At 40.1% G+C, this 18,225-nt stretch overlaps 1 protein-coding gene across 3 annotated transcripts in view; it reads right to left on the bottom strand.

Moving 5' to 3' along the window:
- The window catches only part of LTBP1 (latent transforming growth factor beta binding protein 1), a 186,466-nt gene that overhangs the window by 18,110 nt on the left and 150,131 nt on the right, over positions 1–18,225 (bottom strand). For all 3 annotated transcript variants that reach the window (XM_058802013.1, XM_058802014.1, XM_058802015.1), the window contains 6 exons: positions 17,603–17,728; positions 15,287–15,430; positions 5,449–5,631; positions 4,077–4,163; positions 1,620–1,748; positions 148–288 (listed from right to left, as the gene is read on the bottom strand). In XM_058802013.1, coding sequence (XP_058657996.1) covers positions 148–288; positions 1,620–1,748; positions 4,077–4,163; positions 5,449–5,631; positions 15,287–15,430; positions 17,603–17,728 — 810 coding nt within the window. The remainder of the gene's footprint in view (positions 1–147; positions 289–1,619; positions 1,749–4,076; positions 4,164–5,448; positions 5,632–15,286; positions 15,431–17,602; positions 17,729–18,225) is intronic.

The following is an 18,225-nucleotide window of genomic DNA, read 5'->3' as shown; positions in this document are numbered from 1 at the left end:
AGTCCAAGCATTGCCTTCCAAAATCCTCCAGAAGAGCAGGCTCATCCAAGGGTGACCCAGTCTAAGCTTAGACTTTGGGTCTGTAGCCATGTCAGCACCACCTCATAGAGGTGTACTCACTTCAGTAATATGTATAATGGATCGTACCACTTGAATCTGCTGGTCTGATGCATCGCTTTTCTGTTGCGTCCAAAACCATTGGGTGTGTACAGAAACAGTTGTAAGATCCTTCTGTGTTAATGCACTGGCCATCAATACAGCTGTGTGGGTCCTGACATTCATCCGTGTCTTTAAAATGGAAGGAAATGTATCAAGGAAAGCCAGCACAAAGTATTTGCATTGTGTTAATCTACGTTTCTATTTTCCTATATTAGGAGCAGACTTCCCTACATGCCTTCAGTAAATTACCACAAATACCCACTGCTGGCAAAAAAATCCTGCCTCTGCCCATGGAGAAGGACAGACATCTGAAGGATGCTGACCTCTGATCCTCAAGTCTTAGGGAGTTAGTACAGAGAAGTACTTGGGAGGACAAAGAGGCTTGTTGTAGGGGCTGCAGTGCCAGGAATACCCTGCACTCAAGTATAGTTGCTACTGCCTCCCACATTCCTCTCCCTTTAGGACAATACCAGCAGGCAGGTAGGCATACTCTTAGTGAGTTCTTGTGAGCTTGTCAGAAGAAGAGATCACCTTACCTAGCCATGGTAGTTATTTTTCTTAGTTTGTCTTGGAAAGCAAAAGCTGAAATTTAGCTCAAAGGGAAGAGCGGGCCACTTCAGATAAATTACATGTAGTCAGCTAAAATTCCACCCTTTGTAAAGAATAATCACAGAATCCCAAGGTAAAAAGCTCCCTTATTGCAGTTGCAAAAATTGCTTCCTTTCATTATGCTATTCTGCACATTATACATGGTTCTCTGCTTACAAAGCAAAAGCCAGGGTCATGGTCATAAGTAATTTTCAGTTGAATACCAGAACCAAAAGAGTACAAGGTTGTGCAGGCTAAAATGGGCTTATCAATGACCTCAACTGTAATTTCACATTGCATATTAACTCCATGGGGAAAATAGCTGTCCTTGAAACAAAAAAGAAGTCTGCATTAATTTGATTTAATATAGTAAACCCAGAACACCTACCAAATGAAAGGTGAGCTTCAACATACAGGCTTTCACTGCTCACCTCATACACAAAGAACAGAAGGCTAAACTGTCCCTTGGCAGAGTGAAGCAGCAGTGTGCATGTGAGGAGGGAGCCCCCTCTGATCACTTTGTGTTGCCTGCATTAAGGCTGGCACCAATTCTTGACTGTGCACTCAAAGGAGCACAAAAGGCTGTTCTGGAGATGAAAAATCCTGGGAGTAATTTGCTGAAAAAGGAGGCAAATAAAGCAAACCCTGCTCTACATGCCACAGCCATGTCATCCAGAATTGCTGCTCAGCCAAGCAGAAGGAAGGGAAATGACCCAATGCATCTTACAAAACTGCTACAGGAGTCCAGAGGCCCAGTGTTTCTCCCCTTACTGGAAATGCCACAGTTGTGATGGGAATCCTGCTGCAGGAATCTGCTTGTTTTGCCCATCTGCATACTATTATAGTGACAAGACCACTTTAAATAAACTTACCAAAGCACTGGAGCTTAACAGGGTCATAGTATGTGCCTTGTTTGCAGTAGCACTCATAACCTGGCTGTGTATTCAAACAGAAGCCGTTTTTACAGATTTCTTGGCCAAAGAGTTGGCATTCATCAGCATCTGGGGAGAAAATGTAAACGTTGTGTTACCATTGTTATTATGATGCCATGTAGACAAGCAAGATGGAATAAATCCTATACACTTCTCTGTTCAAGCAAACTTCAATTTAAACAGAAAATCCCAGGAGCACAGATATCCACAGAAAAAAAACCCTCAGACAACTGGTGTGGAAGAGCCGATGTAGCCAGAGTGGAAATGGAAAAACTGGTGGACCCTTACTTTCCCTTGTCAGAATTAAGTCCTGTGGCACAGAGAGAATGGAATAATCTGCAGTTTTCCTTTTGTTCCTTTGGTATCACATTGCTCCTAACTCCAAGCATAACAGATGAACAATATAGCCTGTATTTTCCCATATAATTTGCTTTACTGAAGGTGTTCCTACCATGGATGTAATTTAAGCACACCATCTGGCTACCAAACTAACAAATCTTCTTGCATAGAGTTTGGTGACTCTGCTCTGCACAGTAGGAAACCTTCCTATCTGCACTGCTCATGGCTTTGTTGCGCAAAGCACAACTTGAGTGCAGCCTTCCCCCTCACAGGGCCAATTGTGTCTGTGGCTGAACACTGGGTGGCAATCACTACAGAACTAGTGATGGCTGAAAAAGAGAATCTACCATGCTTTCAAATGAGGCTAAGCGTGTTCAGGGAGGTTTCATGGAAAATATATGCCAGCTCATATATTGCTTTTCATAGTTGTACACATTTTTTCCCAGTCTTTATTTATGTATTTGTTACTGTTGGAATTCCATTCACTTCCTTTTTTCCAGCCTACTTTTCATTTGCTAGACCTACTTAGAGCCAATCTGTTAAAGCAAGTTTTGCAGTGAAAATGGCAATAAAAGGCACAACTTAAAGTAGGTCATTCTTCTCTCAATACCAATTGTTTTAATCCACTGTCTTCCATATATTTACTCCCCATTTATATTCTGGGCCACCACAGATCTTATCCCAAAGCTATCATTTCCAGCTGTACAGTAGCTTGAAAGGGACATTATTCAAATGTTTCCTTTTCTCCAGAAGAACTGAAAGATGTAGAAAACTATTTATTTTTACATCCACTCTTCCAGCCACTAAGTGGCTACAAACATTAAATATTTTGACTGCAGCAAGAATAATGCAAAGATTAATAAAAAACGTCGTGTTCACATCTGTGGTTTTCCTGTGGAACACGGATTTGTGTCTGGAGAAAAGTGGGAAAGCCTGGAAGCAAAACCAAGGAAGGCTACCAGGCTATTCACTTCTGACAGATAATTCCAATAGCAAAACAGGAATTGCTCCTACAAGCAGAAGCTTGTGGACAAAAGCAACCATAACATTTAAGTTAGTGTAACAGAGAAATATCACATTACAAAAAGAGCACATTAGTAAAAGTTATTTATCTGTTTAGTGTTTGTCCTTTGTGCCATTCCTAAGGTTTTACAACATAAATTTACTGAAAAGGAAAAAAGTCATACTATGACAGGGATTTGTGGAAGATATTTCCAGGTAGAGTACTTCAGTATTTATTCAGTCTACATTATTCAGTATACATTTCAGTATTTATAGCAGCTAGAGATATTACCAACCCTGAGCTAGCACAAGAACAACACAGATTTTATTTGAGACTAATTTGGATATGCTGCACACACAGCAAGTTCCAAATCCTCATTGTGAATATACACAGAAATCTTAGATCTCTAAAGATAAACAACGCCCTTAAACAATACCTCAACAAAAATACTCTCAAAGACTTTAAGATGAGTTCTGTGACAATCTTAGAAATTATCAATATTGATGGCTACTTCTCAAAACTGAAAAGAAATTTTGCTGATCTCAATTTTCCTTCTTGGTGATGCCAGCTCCCTCCCAACTTCTATCACTCTGATTTCTTTACTACCACTGGACTACCACCAGTAATTATTCTATGGAGGTCTGTAATGAAAATATCGTTGCTGAACTTCTCTTCAGTTTTAATATTCATTCGCCCTTGCAGGTCAAATGTTTAACAGAACTCTCTCCTCTCTTCCAGCTCCCCATACATATATTTACAAATTTAAGCTGGCATTGTATTCCATATGTAAATAAGTATCTGTGGTTTGTGGTCACAGCACCTATTCTCACAGCATATAGCACTTAGTAGAAATTAAACCAGAATATTATAGAGACTGCGTAATCAACATTCTTAACAACCCGTAGAATGATTTTCAGCAATGTTTTGTACTACAAAATGTTTTTTATCACCTAATAAAATTTGAATTAGTATGCTTACATTCCTGGCTCACATTTCTAGTCAATCAACTACCAGCACTTCTGAAATAATTAAACTTAATACAAGTCAGTACTGACCTTTGTAATTCTGAGCAAGAAGCCCGTAAGATGATTCTCCAGAGGGAATGAAACCTTTTCCTTCAGGACACAAGTCAGTAAATTCAGCTGGGAAAGAAAGAAAAAAAATTATGTTGTTAAGAAGAAGGTATTCACATATGTAGTGTTACATGTATTTCAGGGTACTTTGAGATATTAGCCTTCTTTACATCTATCAGGCAATCATACACACTTTTAGTTTAATGAGGGATGTTAAATGCCACAGCCTGACTTGCCCCTGCTCTCAGTTTGCAGGAAAAAAACCAAACCTCACTAGGCTGCCTACAGCATCACACAGCTCCAGGCAAACTCATTTCTCTTGCTTTTTGGCAGGAGAATGTGGTCCTTACTAGGTTTCATGGTACACTGCAGTTATAACAATACCAGTAGCCAAATTACATTAATTAAAGCTAGCATGGGCCTCTCTGAGCTATGCTGCAAGCTGTAATCTAGGCATACTCCAACTGAGATACAAACTCCTGTCCACATTCTTCAGTCCTCATACAGGCAAAACACTAATTGACTGCAACAGGAGAACATGGTGTGCATTACAGAGAAAAATTATTTCAAGTGTCTTGGAGACTATACAGAATCAAACAAACCTATCCAAGCAGAGAGGCCCCTTTTTCATTTTGCATTTCATTTCAATTTGACCAATTCTAAGGTATAGTTAAAACCAGAATTAAACATGATGATGCATTTCTGTGAAAAGTAATCTTTAGCATTTAATCCCAAGGTTTACGCATGTTCTTCTCCTATGTGATTTTTTTTCCAGCTGGATTCTGAATTTCAACCATCCCTGTTTGTGTTTCAAGTACTCTTCAAAATTTGTGACAAATGGCCCTGTTTGTCTAATTTAATATTTCGAGGTTAAACAATGGTCTGCAGAGAACATTATTAACTGATGTTCTGTAAGTTGCAAAATGTAAAACTAATGCCATAACATATATTGGTAAGCTGTAGTGCTGTACAAACAGCACTACAAATAATAGCTGCAGTCTCAAAATTATTATAATGGTTACCTTTGTTTTCCAGCTTGTGGAAAAAATCTAAAGTGTTACCATAGCATCTGGAAAAAGCTCTTGTGAGAATCCATATTTGCCTAAAATCACTGCTCAGTAACAGGCTCTTTTAATCCCTAGGGCAAGAGCAGAGAAGCCAATGGATTTACAACAGGTAGAAATTATTCTTATCACCCTTTCCCCTCTGTGGAGGGTTCCTATGGATAAGTCATGACTAAATATTAAAAAATAGGGGATTTAATGGGCAAGCCTTCTCTAAAGGCAAAGCAAACTCTGTTAACATAAACACAATGCTTCAAAAGCTTGCAAAGGGACAGAAGGCCTCCTCTTACCAGTTCCAATGACAGGGCATGGGAAGATCTCACAGTTATCACCCCAGCCAGCACCCAAGGTACAGCAGCATTCCTGTTTGGTTACATTGGACGTCAGCACGTTGTCACAGAAATTGGCATCATTCAGATTGTAGTAGCACTCCTTCTTTCCATCTTCCTGTTGATCAGCCTCTACCGGCATTTCTAAGGTAGAAAAGGAAACATAAACCACACAAGATGACACATGAAATTATTCACTTTTCCAGGAGGTCAAAAGAGCAGAGAAGAAAATGGTTAGGTACAAATTTTGGTTTAACTTTTTGACATTAGAAAGAACCATGGAAGTCAATGACATTCCTTTGGCTTTTTCAGACCTGTTCTCCAACTTGACCATAAAAGGATTCCTCCAATTTGCACTTCCATCATTTTCAAGCAATGCATAAAGTACCTACTCTCATGTTCTGCTACTAAATTGACATGGCCAACTTTTGACATATGCTCTTCACATATGAATCCAAAAGCTCTTCACAGAGGTAAGCAAATATTACAACCTCATTTTTTTCAGATAAAGAAGTGAAGGCATGAACTGAAAAGACTCAATTTTCAAAAGAATGAGCATTTACTGCCCCTTTTAATTTCACTGTGAAAAAGCACACTCCACATTTGAATACAATGCCCTTTATGATTTTTGCAGAAGTAACTTACTGACTCCACAGTAAGCAGAGGAATATAATACAGATGTCAAGTTAACTGACTCTGTGTTTTACTTTAAAATAGCAATCCAGCCAAGAAAGCAGATTTATTGCCTTAAGCATGGACTGGGTCCTCTCACAGTATTTATATGGACTGAAGGCAAAATAGTCTGTCCCATAGATCCAATAAATACCCTATTACTATAATAGTCAAAGACCTTTCAAAAGCAAGGCACTCCTAAAATACACCAAGAAGCAATTTTGAAACAAAAACCTATTTAAAGCTTCTGTGTTTGCAGAACTCTGTTTACCTAACATTTCACTTCACAAAACTATCATCAAGGGCTCAGAAGTGGGAACTACCACATAAAATTGTTATTCACACTTATCAATATGAAAAACTTTTCACAGGCCATCAGTAAAGTCACCAAGCTCTAAAATTTCGTATGCTCACATTTATCAATCAAACCCAAAACTTTATTCAGGAATTTTAGATAGATAAATCTTGAGGTGACTAGCTCATTTCCTTTTTATCTAGGGAAATTCTTTATGCTTAGTACTTAACAAATGTTTAAGTCACAAAAAACCTATTAAACTTATTCCATGTTGGCTGATTTCTCACTCTTCGAGATCTCATTGTTTTTACCCAGGCTCTTGTACAATAAGGTAAGCATGAGACATTTCTCAAGAAACACAGCTATGAGGCAGGAATCAGAACCTCTACTTCATAGAGTGGCAGTGCATTTCAAGATGCTGCTGCAGCAAATGTTGGCTCCATGGTGCGGCAGGGGAACTGGAACAGAGCTGCTACCAGAGACACGGTGAGATGACTCCCACAACTAGAGCACTGCAATGAACAGCTGTAAACTCTTGAGAAGGGACAGGCAGGGAAAGAGAGGCTGTGGGGTAGGCCTGTGTGTTAGGGAGTGTCTCAGTTGTCTGGAGTTGAATGATGATGATGACAGGGTTGAGTGCTTATGGGGAAAGGCCAACAAGGCAGGTATCGTGGTGGGAGTCTGATGTAGACCACCCAGCCAGGATGGAGAGAAGAAATATGCTATAAGCAGCTGGGATAAGTCTTGCAATCCCTGGCCCTTACTGCTATGGCAGACTTCAGCATACCAGATGTCTGATAGAAAATACAATACAGCAGAAAGGAAGCAGTCTAGGAGATTCCTGGAGTGTGTGGAAGAGAACTTCCTGACATGTCTGGTGAGGAAGCCAACCAGGGGAGGTGCCCCAGAGGACTTGCTGTTTGTGAACAGAGAAGGATGGGCGGGTGATGTGATGGTCAGAGGCCACGGTGGGAAAAGCAATCAGGAAATGATAGTGATTGTGACTCTTTGGAAGTGAGGAGGGGTGCTAGCAGATCTGCCACCTTGGACTTCCAGAGGGCAGACTTTCACCTCTTACAGAGTCTCTCAACCAGTCTGCTAAAGGCAGCAGTCCTGAAGGGCAAAAGAGTCCAGGAGGGCTGGATGTACTTTAGGAAGAAAATCCTAAAGGAACAGGAGCAGGCCATCTCCATGTGCCGAAAGATGGGACAGGAGGGAAGGTGAACAGCCTGCCTGAACAGAGAGCTTTGGCTGGAACTTGGGAAAAAAAAGTGAACCACCTTTGAAACAAGAGGCAAACAACTCTGGAGTGGGTTTTAAGATCTCACTTAAAAGGTGTTTTTGAGGTAGGAGCTTGAAGATAGTGATGTCTAACAAATGCTGAAGGAATTAAATGAACTCCAGCTCTTGCTGTTTCAATCCAATCACTGCCCACCCACATTTCCCAAAGCAGATGGAGCAAAGGAACTTTACTGGGTGTGCAAATACTAGATCCATTTGGAGAAAAGCAGATTTTAAAATGTCAGCATGGGTTGCCCATTCAATAGTATGAACATGTATAACAGTTCTTTTGGTTTCTAATTAGACACAGACAATTGGATTTACTTCTATTTTCCTCAGAAAAGTTACTTCAATTTTGGGAGGCTAAGGGGTTGGCAGACACCTCCATTCAAATTTAGTATGATGTTGCCACCTACAAGGCTTTGCAGTTTTGCCAATATAACTAAATCATACATTAAAGGATACACCCAGCTGGCTGCTTATTTCAGCTTTGTTACTTTAGCCTGTGGTCAACCCTCATCTGATAATTACAATTTTCCATAATGTGTTGAATTTCATCAGTTGAGGCGGTTTTGTGGTATCAGTTGCTATCCAATAGGAACTATATTAAGACTATCATGTCACAGAAATCCAGCTGAACTAAATCTGCCATTCCAAGGTGAGAGAGCAGTACTTCAGTCACCAATTTATACATTTTCCTTGGCCATTTGCCATCTGTCTAACTGAATTAAAGCCAAATCTTCATTGGAAGAGAAAGCATGGCTGTTTTCATGCTGCTTATCAGAGAAAGAACACCAGAAGCTGCCTTGGAAGGAAAGGGATATGGTCTCATCATGTCCTTGTTTATTCTCATTTTACATATCATGTGCTGGTTTCTCCTTCCATTATCTGTTCAGCAGCTTAAATGGCTGTTGTTTACACAGCTGTGAGTGAGGGTTAGTCAAGAAGGTGTCATGAATGTTTGGACAGCAAATGAGACACAAACCTTTTTTTTCTTTTTAAACCAAGTCCAGTCTATGTCTACAAGCTTTTAATTTCTCTATCATAGATTATTAACCATTTAGTAAACAGGCTGTTTCTGAAAGTGATTTCACTAGGTATGTTGACAAAAAATGACAGAAAAGGAATACTTATTGTTTTGTACTGCTGTTTCTGTTTTTTTTTGGTTAGAAAATGTAAAATATCTCTATATCTAAGGTAAGGGAAAATAATTTTACCCCATTTTCGATCTAACTGTTCTATTAACAGCCTATGAGAGGAATTCTGTGTAGTTTCTGCTGGACTGTATTCTGAAGTATTTCTTAGAAATAGATTTATATACCTTAGCATAACCTTAATCCTACAATATCCTTAGCAAATGTTTGATACAAAAACATGCATCAGTAATATAGGATTCAGTAAATAATATGGATTAGCATATGCTTAGACTTCAGCATACACTGAAATATTTGCCTAAATAGTGTTCTGTTAACAACTGTGATCTGAAGAAACCAAAACAGACAGGATCTCAAATACTGCAACTGTGTACCAACAGTGCTTACAGATGCAATCAGAAAACTGGTTGCAACAATGGAAAAATAGTCATTAAAAGTTCATGACTTCTAAAAACTCAGCAAATGATGACTCTGAGCAAACAAACAGCTTGAGTAAGAATTTGAGTAACAATTCTCACTTTCAGAATCTGATTTTCAAGAAGAAAGTAAAAGTATATTGGTATGTGCCCATTATCAGGGTGTACTTGTTTAGATTTCTCAACTGACTCCACACGTGACAAGCCAACACGTGCATGTACAGTGCATATAAATATACCTGCATATACACAATTCAGGGATTAGTGCAACTGATGCACACATACTTTGTGGACTTCGTCCACAGACAACTGAAATTCACTTAACAATAAGAAAGCCCATAATGTTTAGGAAATTTAGAATCTATACTCATGCACCAAATTTCTAGCCTTAAGGAACCTTATGGATCAAATTTATTAACTGTTATGTTACTTGGCAGCCTCAAACTTTTTGTGCTGGTCGTTGGTTAGATTACAGGGGGATTGATTTTGTTTCAATATTAATCAATCTAGAAGGGACTTATGGTTTTGGACACCAAAACCATGATTTTGACTTATAAATCCCATCAATCACTGTTAAATATATTACCATAAATAGGTGGTTGTATTTCATGTAGCCAAGAGAAAGCAACATCTAAATTAGCCGTAGTTACCTAAGTGGGCCCAGGTACCTTAGTGGAGATCTCCATGGTGATGCTGTCCCTGATGCCCCCCAGGACAGGGCTGGCCCTCCTGGCTGCCAGACCACTGCTGAATTGCCATCAACCAGGACCCCCAGGTCTCTTTCTGTGGCACTGCTCTCCAGCATCTCATTCCCCAGCCTGTCTGTACATCCAGGGCTGTCCCATCCCAGGTACAGACACCAACACTTTCCCTTGTTGAACTTCACACCATTGGTGATTGCCCAGCTCTTTGGTTTGTTGAGGTTCTCTCTGCCCTCAAGGTACTCAACAGCTCCTCCCAGTTCTGTATCCTCTGTGAACTCTTCTGTATCCCTTCCAGTCCTGTGTCCAAGTCATTTATGAAGATGTTGAAGAGCACAGAGCTGAGAATGGAGCCCTGTGGAACCCCCCTAGTGACAGGTCCCCAGTCTGATGTCACCCCATTCACTGTAACCCTTTGTGCCTGGCCCGTGAGCCAGCTGCTCACCCATCCCATGATGTGTTTATACAGCTGTGTGCTGGACATTTTGTCCAGAAAGATCCTGTGAGAGACAATATCAAAAGCTTTACTGAAATCCAAAAAGATTACATCAACTGGCTTCCCTTGATCAACTAGGTGGGATACCTTGTCAGAAAAGGAAATCAGGTTTGATAGGTATTCCCCTAATGAAGACATGCCAGCTGTGACCAATGACCATGTTGCTTTTCAGGTGTTTTTCAATAATTCCCAGATTAATCTTCTCCATAACTTTACCAGACACTGAAGTGAGACTGACAGACCTGTAGTTGGCAGGATCCTCTTTCTTGCCCTTTTGGAAAATCAGGACAATGTTTGCCATTTTCCAGTCCGTTGGGATCTCTCCATACTCCAAAGACTGCTCAAAAATGATTGAGAGAGGCCTCACAATGACACAAGAGGCTCTTTGAGGATCCTTGGTTCAAACCCATTAGGTTGCAGAAGCTTACAGGGATCCAGATGGAGCAGTAGATCCCGCACAGGTTCAGGGTCAGTTTATCATTCTCACAGCCCTTCTCCAGCTCAGATCAACAAGACCCCCTTAGCTTGTGCTGAAGACAGAGGCAAATAATACATTAAATATCTCTACCTTTCTATGTCCCTGTTTGTGAGGTGACCATCCTCATTCTGTAATGGGCCCATGCCATTTCTGTGCTGCCTTTCTCTATTAGTGTATTTAAACCCCTCTCCTTTTTATTGTCCCCCACAGTAATAGCCAGCATCAACTCCAACTGAGCTTTGGCCACACAAATTTTCTCCCAACAATGGTGAGCAGCATCTCTGTATTCTTCTCATGTTATCTGACCTTCCTTTCACTGGACATAAACCTTCTTTTCTTGTCTTAGCTCCAAAAGAAGACCCCTGCTCAGCCAAGCTGGTCTTCTGCATCACCTTCTTGACTTTCCATGTTTTGGAATTGGCTGCTCCTGTGCTCCTAGGCAGTGGAGCTTAAAAAGTAAGCAGCACCTAATGGACCCCCAACACCTCCAAGAGCATTTTCTCAGGGGACCTGGCTAACCAGCTCCCTGAGAAGCCTGAAGTCTGCTATTCTCATATCTTCAGAGCTGAAGCTGGCAGTTTCCTCTTGTCATGAGATTTTAAACCTGATTGCTTCGTTGTCTCTGTATGCAAGACAGACATCAATAACCACTTCAGTCACAAAACCCTCCTTGTTAATTAAGCAACAAATCAAAAAGGGCATCCTTCCTAGCTGGCTCCCTTAGTACCTATACCATGAAGTTAGCATCCTGTTTGAGCAATCTTCTGAATCTGTTTGTGCCAGCTGTTTGATGTTCCTAGTTAATATCTGGCAAGTTGAAGTCCGCCCAAAGGACAAGGGAAGTTGATTGGAGTTTCCATTAATTCCTCAAAGAAAAATTCATCATTGTCCTGGCTAGGTGGTTTAGAGTCCCACGATGACATCCATGCTATTTGTTTGTCCCTTTATCCTTACCCAGAGACTTTAAATCATACCATTGCCAAACGTAAGCTCCACACATTCCAGCCACCTCACTGCCTCACCTGGCTTGCCTGAAGAGCCTGTAAACATCCAGTGTGTCACTCCAGGCATAGTTTCATCCTACCACGTTTCTCTTATGCCAATGATGTTGCACCTCTGCAAGCACTGGTATTGAAACATTTCAAGTTTTGGCATGCCACCCCAAATCATACTAGTTATAATCCTCAAATATTCACTGTCCATTAGAGCTCCTGGATTCAATGTTACGAGACCTGTTAGTACTATATTAGTCTACATGAGTAGTTCAAATGTGTACTACAACATGCCACAGTTAAAACCATAATTATACTTAAACTTATTATTATTTATTACTATTGTTGATTATAACTTGAAATGCATAGAGATTGGCAGTTGCTAGAAATTAATCACAAATAGCTTTATATAGTTTGTTAAAAGAATAAATGAGAAGACTTTAATACAAAGCATGCATTTTTTTCTCCCTTAGGTAGAAAGATGTATACAGCATCTTTCTACCTAAGGGAGAAACAGCAGATTTTCATCTCCTACAGAATAAAGCTCTTTCTTCCTTTATCTTTTCTTATTTCTGAAACATTTCCTACATGTTATGAATGGTAGGGCAGAGAAGAGGGGAATGAGACAACCAACCCTTGCACAATTTTTTTGCACTTTTTCGGGTTTTTTGACTGGAAGGTGACAATAGGGGCTTAAATTCCTGATACATACACTGGGAGGATTGTTTCAAGGCACAGCTAACAACACACATATTTCCAGCAAGTGGAATCTAAATAAAAGGAAGTCTTAAGAGCCCTAAGGATAAGAAAAGCGTGACCAGCATCCCACAAATTTAATGGACTTTAACCACATGTAAGAAAAGTCCCAAATTAAAGTAATGTTTGAACAAATGTCACCTATTTGCACTTCATACAAGGGGAACAAACACTTCTTTATGCACAAAAATAAAGAATGAGAAATAAGCAGGAGCTGGGTGAGCCAGTCTGAACGATAGATATCTGTGACAGGATAACACAGATTAAGTTCTTCCTTTCTGCCTTTTAAGTTGTGCCTTCCATAAGCATGGTGCACACTAATGCTGACAGATGATGTCCATATGCACCACGGGAGCTCTGGAAGCACCACGCCTGACTTGAGTATGTGGCTTGTCAAAGCCAGAGAGGACGTGTGACTATTCCAGCATTCTTTGCAGCAAGAATAGTTTATAAGAAGAACTAATAACGGTCTTTTCTCCTTTTACTTTGGAAGAAAAGAGGAGAGTAAGAACTCTATTCCAAGTACTGCCATTTTGCCTTACTCTAGTCCAAGACCATACAACATAAAGTACTTCTCATTAGCTCCTTGTGGTTGCCTATGAAACATCTTGATGACCTTATCAGAGAAGAGACAAAGGCAAATCATGTGTTTTGTTAGAGCCTGATGAAGCCTGGAGGGGAAGGAAGAACAGTTACTTTCCAGACTGATCACAGCAAAGCTGTGCTCACTGCTGATAGCATCATGGAATTAGTACTGACAGTAGAGTATCCATCTGTTGAAAGCACAATTGGTCATGCTGTGTTCTTCATCCCCTTCCTCCCCACAGTAATGTTAGTGTACGTCCTCAAATGTCCCTTAGATGTGAGTTCTTTTTACATGACTCAGGTCCTGTGCTAAGTTCTTAGTTCTGGTTTCATCAGCTAGCTGAACTCTCCTGAGTACTGCCTCCTCACAGGCCCAAAACATTCATCCATCAGCTGTTAATGATATTTCACAGACAACTTCTTGAGTGCTGCTGAGTGCTACATTCAGTGATCTAAGTATTTGTGACAATTAGGTCATGGATATTTCAACCCTCTTTACAAGTCTGAAAGATCACGAGTGATAGGAGAAAACAGCCAAAGCCTGGAAGCTGTAAAGAGAGCACCCTGGCCAAAAAGCCAGTTCCTCTAAGGCTTTCCAGAAGCTACATCAGCCTGCAGTGTAAGAAAACAAGGAAAAACCACCAAGATTTGCCTTCTGAAAAAAGCTATGCAAGTAAATCCTGTCAGTTCTTATACTCTGTTCATCGTCCTGTGGGTTTGTTCCTTTCTCCAAACTGGATCAGTGTAGAAATGTGAAGGCAGCTTTAAGAGTTCTATTTCCAACACCCAAAACACTTTATAAGAAAAGCTCAAAAATCCAGTACAATGGACTAGTAGGAATGGACTAAAGGAGTAAAGCAGGCAAGGACACTTCAAGAGAGACTGACAACAGAGGTGGTTTGACACCAATGTAGTGGTTTGGGTTTTTGCTTTCCCAACAACCTTCTCTTAGGACTCATATTAAATCTAGACAACGCTAATAAGACTATTGTGCTGATTTTGGCTGGTACAGAGCTCTTCACAGTGGCTTGTATGGACTTGGTTTTTGGATTTATGCTGAGCACAGGGTTGATAAAATAGGGTTTTTGTTACTGCTGAGCAGGACTTACAGAGAGCCAAAGCCTTTTCTGCTTTTTGTTCTGCCACACTGGAGCTGAAGTTGGGGGTGCATGGGAGGATGGGAGGAGACAGAGCCAGGACAGGTGACCCAAACTGACCAAAAGGATATTCCAGACTGAATGACAACATGCTCAGGATATAAAATGAGGAGAAGGAAGAAGAGAGGGGATGTTTGGAGTAATGGCTTTTGTCTTCCCACATCACTGTGATGTGTGATGGGGCCCTGCTCTCCTGGAGATGGCTCAACACCTGCTGGCTCATGGGAAGCAGTCAATTAATTCCTTGATTTGCTTTGCATGTGTGTGTGGCTTTTGCTTTCCCTATTAATTTGTCTTTATCTCAACCTGTGAGAGAGCTTTCTAGGGGAGTAAGTCACTGCTTGGGGCGTGGTTGCCATCTGGGTGGAAACCACAACTAAATATAACTCCTGGTTTTAATAATATGCTTCCTTAAACATTGTCCAAGCATACTAATGGGTGTTTGTAAAAGTTTGGACAAAACCCAAAATCACTCAGGCCATAGACTTGATTCCATATCAGATTTCATTCATACAGTACAGTCAGCGAGGCTATTTACTCTTACCTGTAGTAATTGCTCAATATTACTGCCAAGTCTGTTGATGTATAACATTTAAAAGGTGCTTCTGCTACATTTTCCCTGCTAATGATTCACTGATAACATATTCTGTCCTAGAAAACCACCTCTCATGTACGCACTTTCAAAACAATGACAAAGATTTCAATTTTTCTGCTGTAGTTAAAGCAACACCAATACTGCAACCAGCTTTGCCTTTCCAATGGTTCAGCATGCAGTTGAAATCAAGCCAAGCAGGCAAGAATCCACTGGTGCTTTACCTGGTGAGGTGCGGAAGCGACACTGTCCAGTCATTGGATCGTACTCCTGGTTTTCATCGGAGCACAGACACAGGAAAGAACCGTCAACATTTTCACAGAGGGCTTCGCCACATACTCCACTCAACATTTCACATTCATTCACATCTGGGGGAAAAAATCCAAAACAGAAATCAACTGAGACCCCCTACCGACTGATCTTTTATCTGCTGTATCTGTGCCAATACTGTCTGCCAGATTACAGATGTGATCTCTGGGGAAGGATTAAAAACTCACTAATACCTAAGTGGATTCATAAACAAGTAGTAAGTCCTTTGAAATAAAGACCCCTGAAAGTTTATAGACTATTAGTGTTGATTAGGTGCTGATTGTAGACCAGAACACAGTTTTTTTGATGTTTCTCATTGTTAAATACTTGCTTTTCTGTGTATTCTCTTATTGGGATTTAAGACTCAGAGTAATTAAATTTGTTTTCTTATCTTTATTATCAAACTTTCACTAACTCAAGGAGCAAAATGAAGAGGCTTTGGTGAGATTCAGACTGCCTAACAAAAAAGAGAATTCATTTTCCTTCCCAAAATACCATTTTTCTTGTAAACAACCACCAAACGGAGAATTCCCCAGCCCCATTGCCACCATATGTCTATGCATGGACTCACAGGCTGTTCTGGGATCCACAGATGTTGTGCCCAGGCCACCCAGCGACCCCCACTGAACACTCCAAAATTCCTCCCTCCAAAAAATTCCACATATTTTTAACTTAGATTCCATATACCTGCTAACTAGCCTGAATTGGTTTTTTGACTGATAGAATTGTCGGTTGTTAAAACAAGGACCAAGTACTACCAAGATCATTGAACTTTATTTTCTTTTTAGTTGCTAATGTTGACATTTGAAAATCTACTTCTAATGAGAGAATCTCATTAGTAGATAGAAATTATGCTGATTAGTATCAGAAATAGTAATTTCTGCATCACAGTTCAGAAATTCCTATAACTGAGTGTGGTCAAACTTGTGAAGCAGTATTTCATCCTTTTTACCTCTTGCCTATCAAAATCTAGTTATCTGAATAAATGTTGATTTTTGTGTGTTTTTATATAAATATGAATTTTAACTTAGAGTTTGCTCACATTTAAAAAATGCATTCAGATTTTTCTTTATCTTTTTACTGGCTTCCTGTCATAGGAAAGTCTTCTTTGGAGAATATTGCCTAGTCAGGAACTAGTGACTTGATTTTCCCTTAAATTGTTTTGGATGATAACTGGCTTCAAAATTTAAAAGAGTATTTTATACTATACAGTATTATACAAGAAAAAAAAAAAAAACCAAGCAAATGCAGTATTTTGTGGTTCAGAATTACTTTAGTAGGAGCTCAAAATTAAATTTAGTTTCACACCATCCTTTACTTTCCCCTTTTATTTTCTTTGCTTCATTTGTTTTCATCCATGAAAAGTCACTGTATGACAAAATATACCTTGCTATGCAGCAAAGTGTCAAATGGCATAAAGAATTTTGTAACAAAACTACTTAATATATTAGAAAAGGCATACAATCACTCTGTAAAACTTCTAATTCCTCCTCTAATTCCTCCTCTCTGTTACCAGGATGTGTTTCATCCTGAGCCGGGCTTGAAGAAATTGCTTAATGAATACCTCTCCTTGATCTGGTATTAATTTTATATTACAAACTTGTGCTGCCTCAATTCTCCAGCCATCACTATTAACAACAGATCTGGAAACCTATTAGTGACAAAAGAAATGTGCACAATTTACACATCTACAAAAATCCCACATCATTTCAAGGTGATAGGTGTCCTTCCTGGAGCTGGAAGCTAGTATCAAAATCTGTTTAAACACCATATGCCTTGGGAGGTGCCATCTAATTCAGCCTGGCTGTGCCACATTCCAGATGTTATTTCCTGCAGGGGGTAGTGCAGGGTTCTGGTTAGTCAGCTAACAGACTAAACAGATGTAGCGCTTTAATAGGCTAAGATATTAAATTCATGCTATTATATTTGTGAATGGTCCTGACATGCACCAACAAGGAGGTTTCTTGGGTTTTTTAAAAGAAATAAAATAAGTGGTTCAGCTTATTTGCTGTTGCCTTCTGTTTGCCCCAATAAAAGGTATTCATTAAATAAAGTTTCCATCTGGCACATAGTTCAGTGAGTAAAGAAGAGCTCAACCCTATTTTACTAGTAAGTGGCATAACTTTAATAAAAAATTGTCAGAAAGCAAAAATGTGAAATGTGTCTTGTTGGAATGCTGTTTTTGTTCCCTTGAAGTTTGCAGCAGTGACTGCTAGCACCCATGAGCTCACCTGTGCACCCTTGCCCATCCTGCGTGTCCTGGTAGCCCTGGTAACAGAGGCAGCGGTAGGAGCCATCCATGTTCTCACAGAAGCCGTGAGTGCCGCACACCGTGCCGTTCACACACTCGTCCACATCTGCAGGGAGAATTGCAGCATCAGACAGGCTGTGTGACAGCAAAGGCACACATTCACTGAGTGCAGAACACCCACAGAGGGGCCACTTTGCAAACAGATGCAGCTACGCCTCGACACATTGGGAAGGAACCAAGGACAAGACACATAAATTAATGGAAGCACACACAATTTAAGACATTCTTTCAGTGTTAGCTTTGCAGTAAGTGTGTCAGCAATGGGCAACTGCCTCCACCCATCTGTTTCAGTAAACTTGCCAACCACAGCATGATGTTACATACCACAGACTAAAGCATAGTTTAAATAATTTCTCTGACTGACATATAGATTCTACCAGCGCACTATTATACAGTCAACAACACAAGTGAAACTGAACTCACTGTGCCTACAAAGACTTCAAGGGTATAGCTACATCCCCTGTGCAGAAGTGCTGCACAGATTTCATTTTGGCTCAGCACATATCACAGTTTCATACTGTTAGTGGTAAATATCTGTGGACT

Source organism: Ammospiza caudacuta, chromosome 3 (genome assembly GCF_027887145.1).
Source record: "Ammospiza caudacuta isolate bAmmCau1 chromosome 3, bAmmCau1.pri, whole genome shotgun sequence".
NCBI lineage: Eukaryota > Metazoa > Chordata > Aves > Passeriformes > Passerellidae > Ammospiza > Ammospiza caudacuta.
The sequence above is the reverse complement of the archived record's forward strand: the minus strand, read 5'-3'. Positions and strand labels throughout refer to the sequence as shown.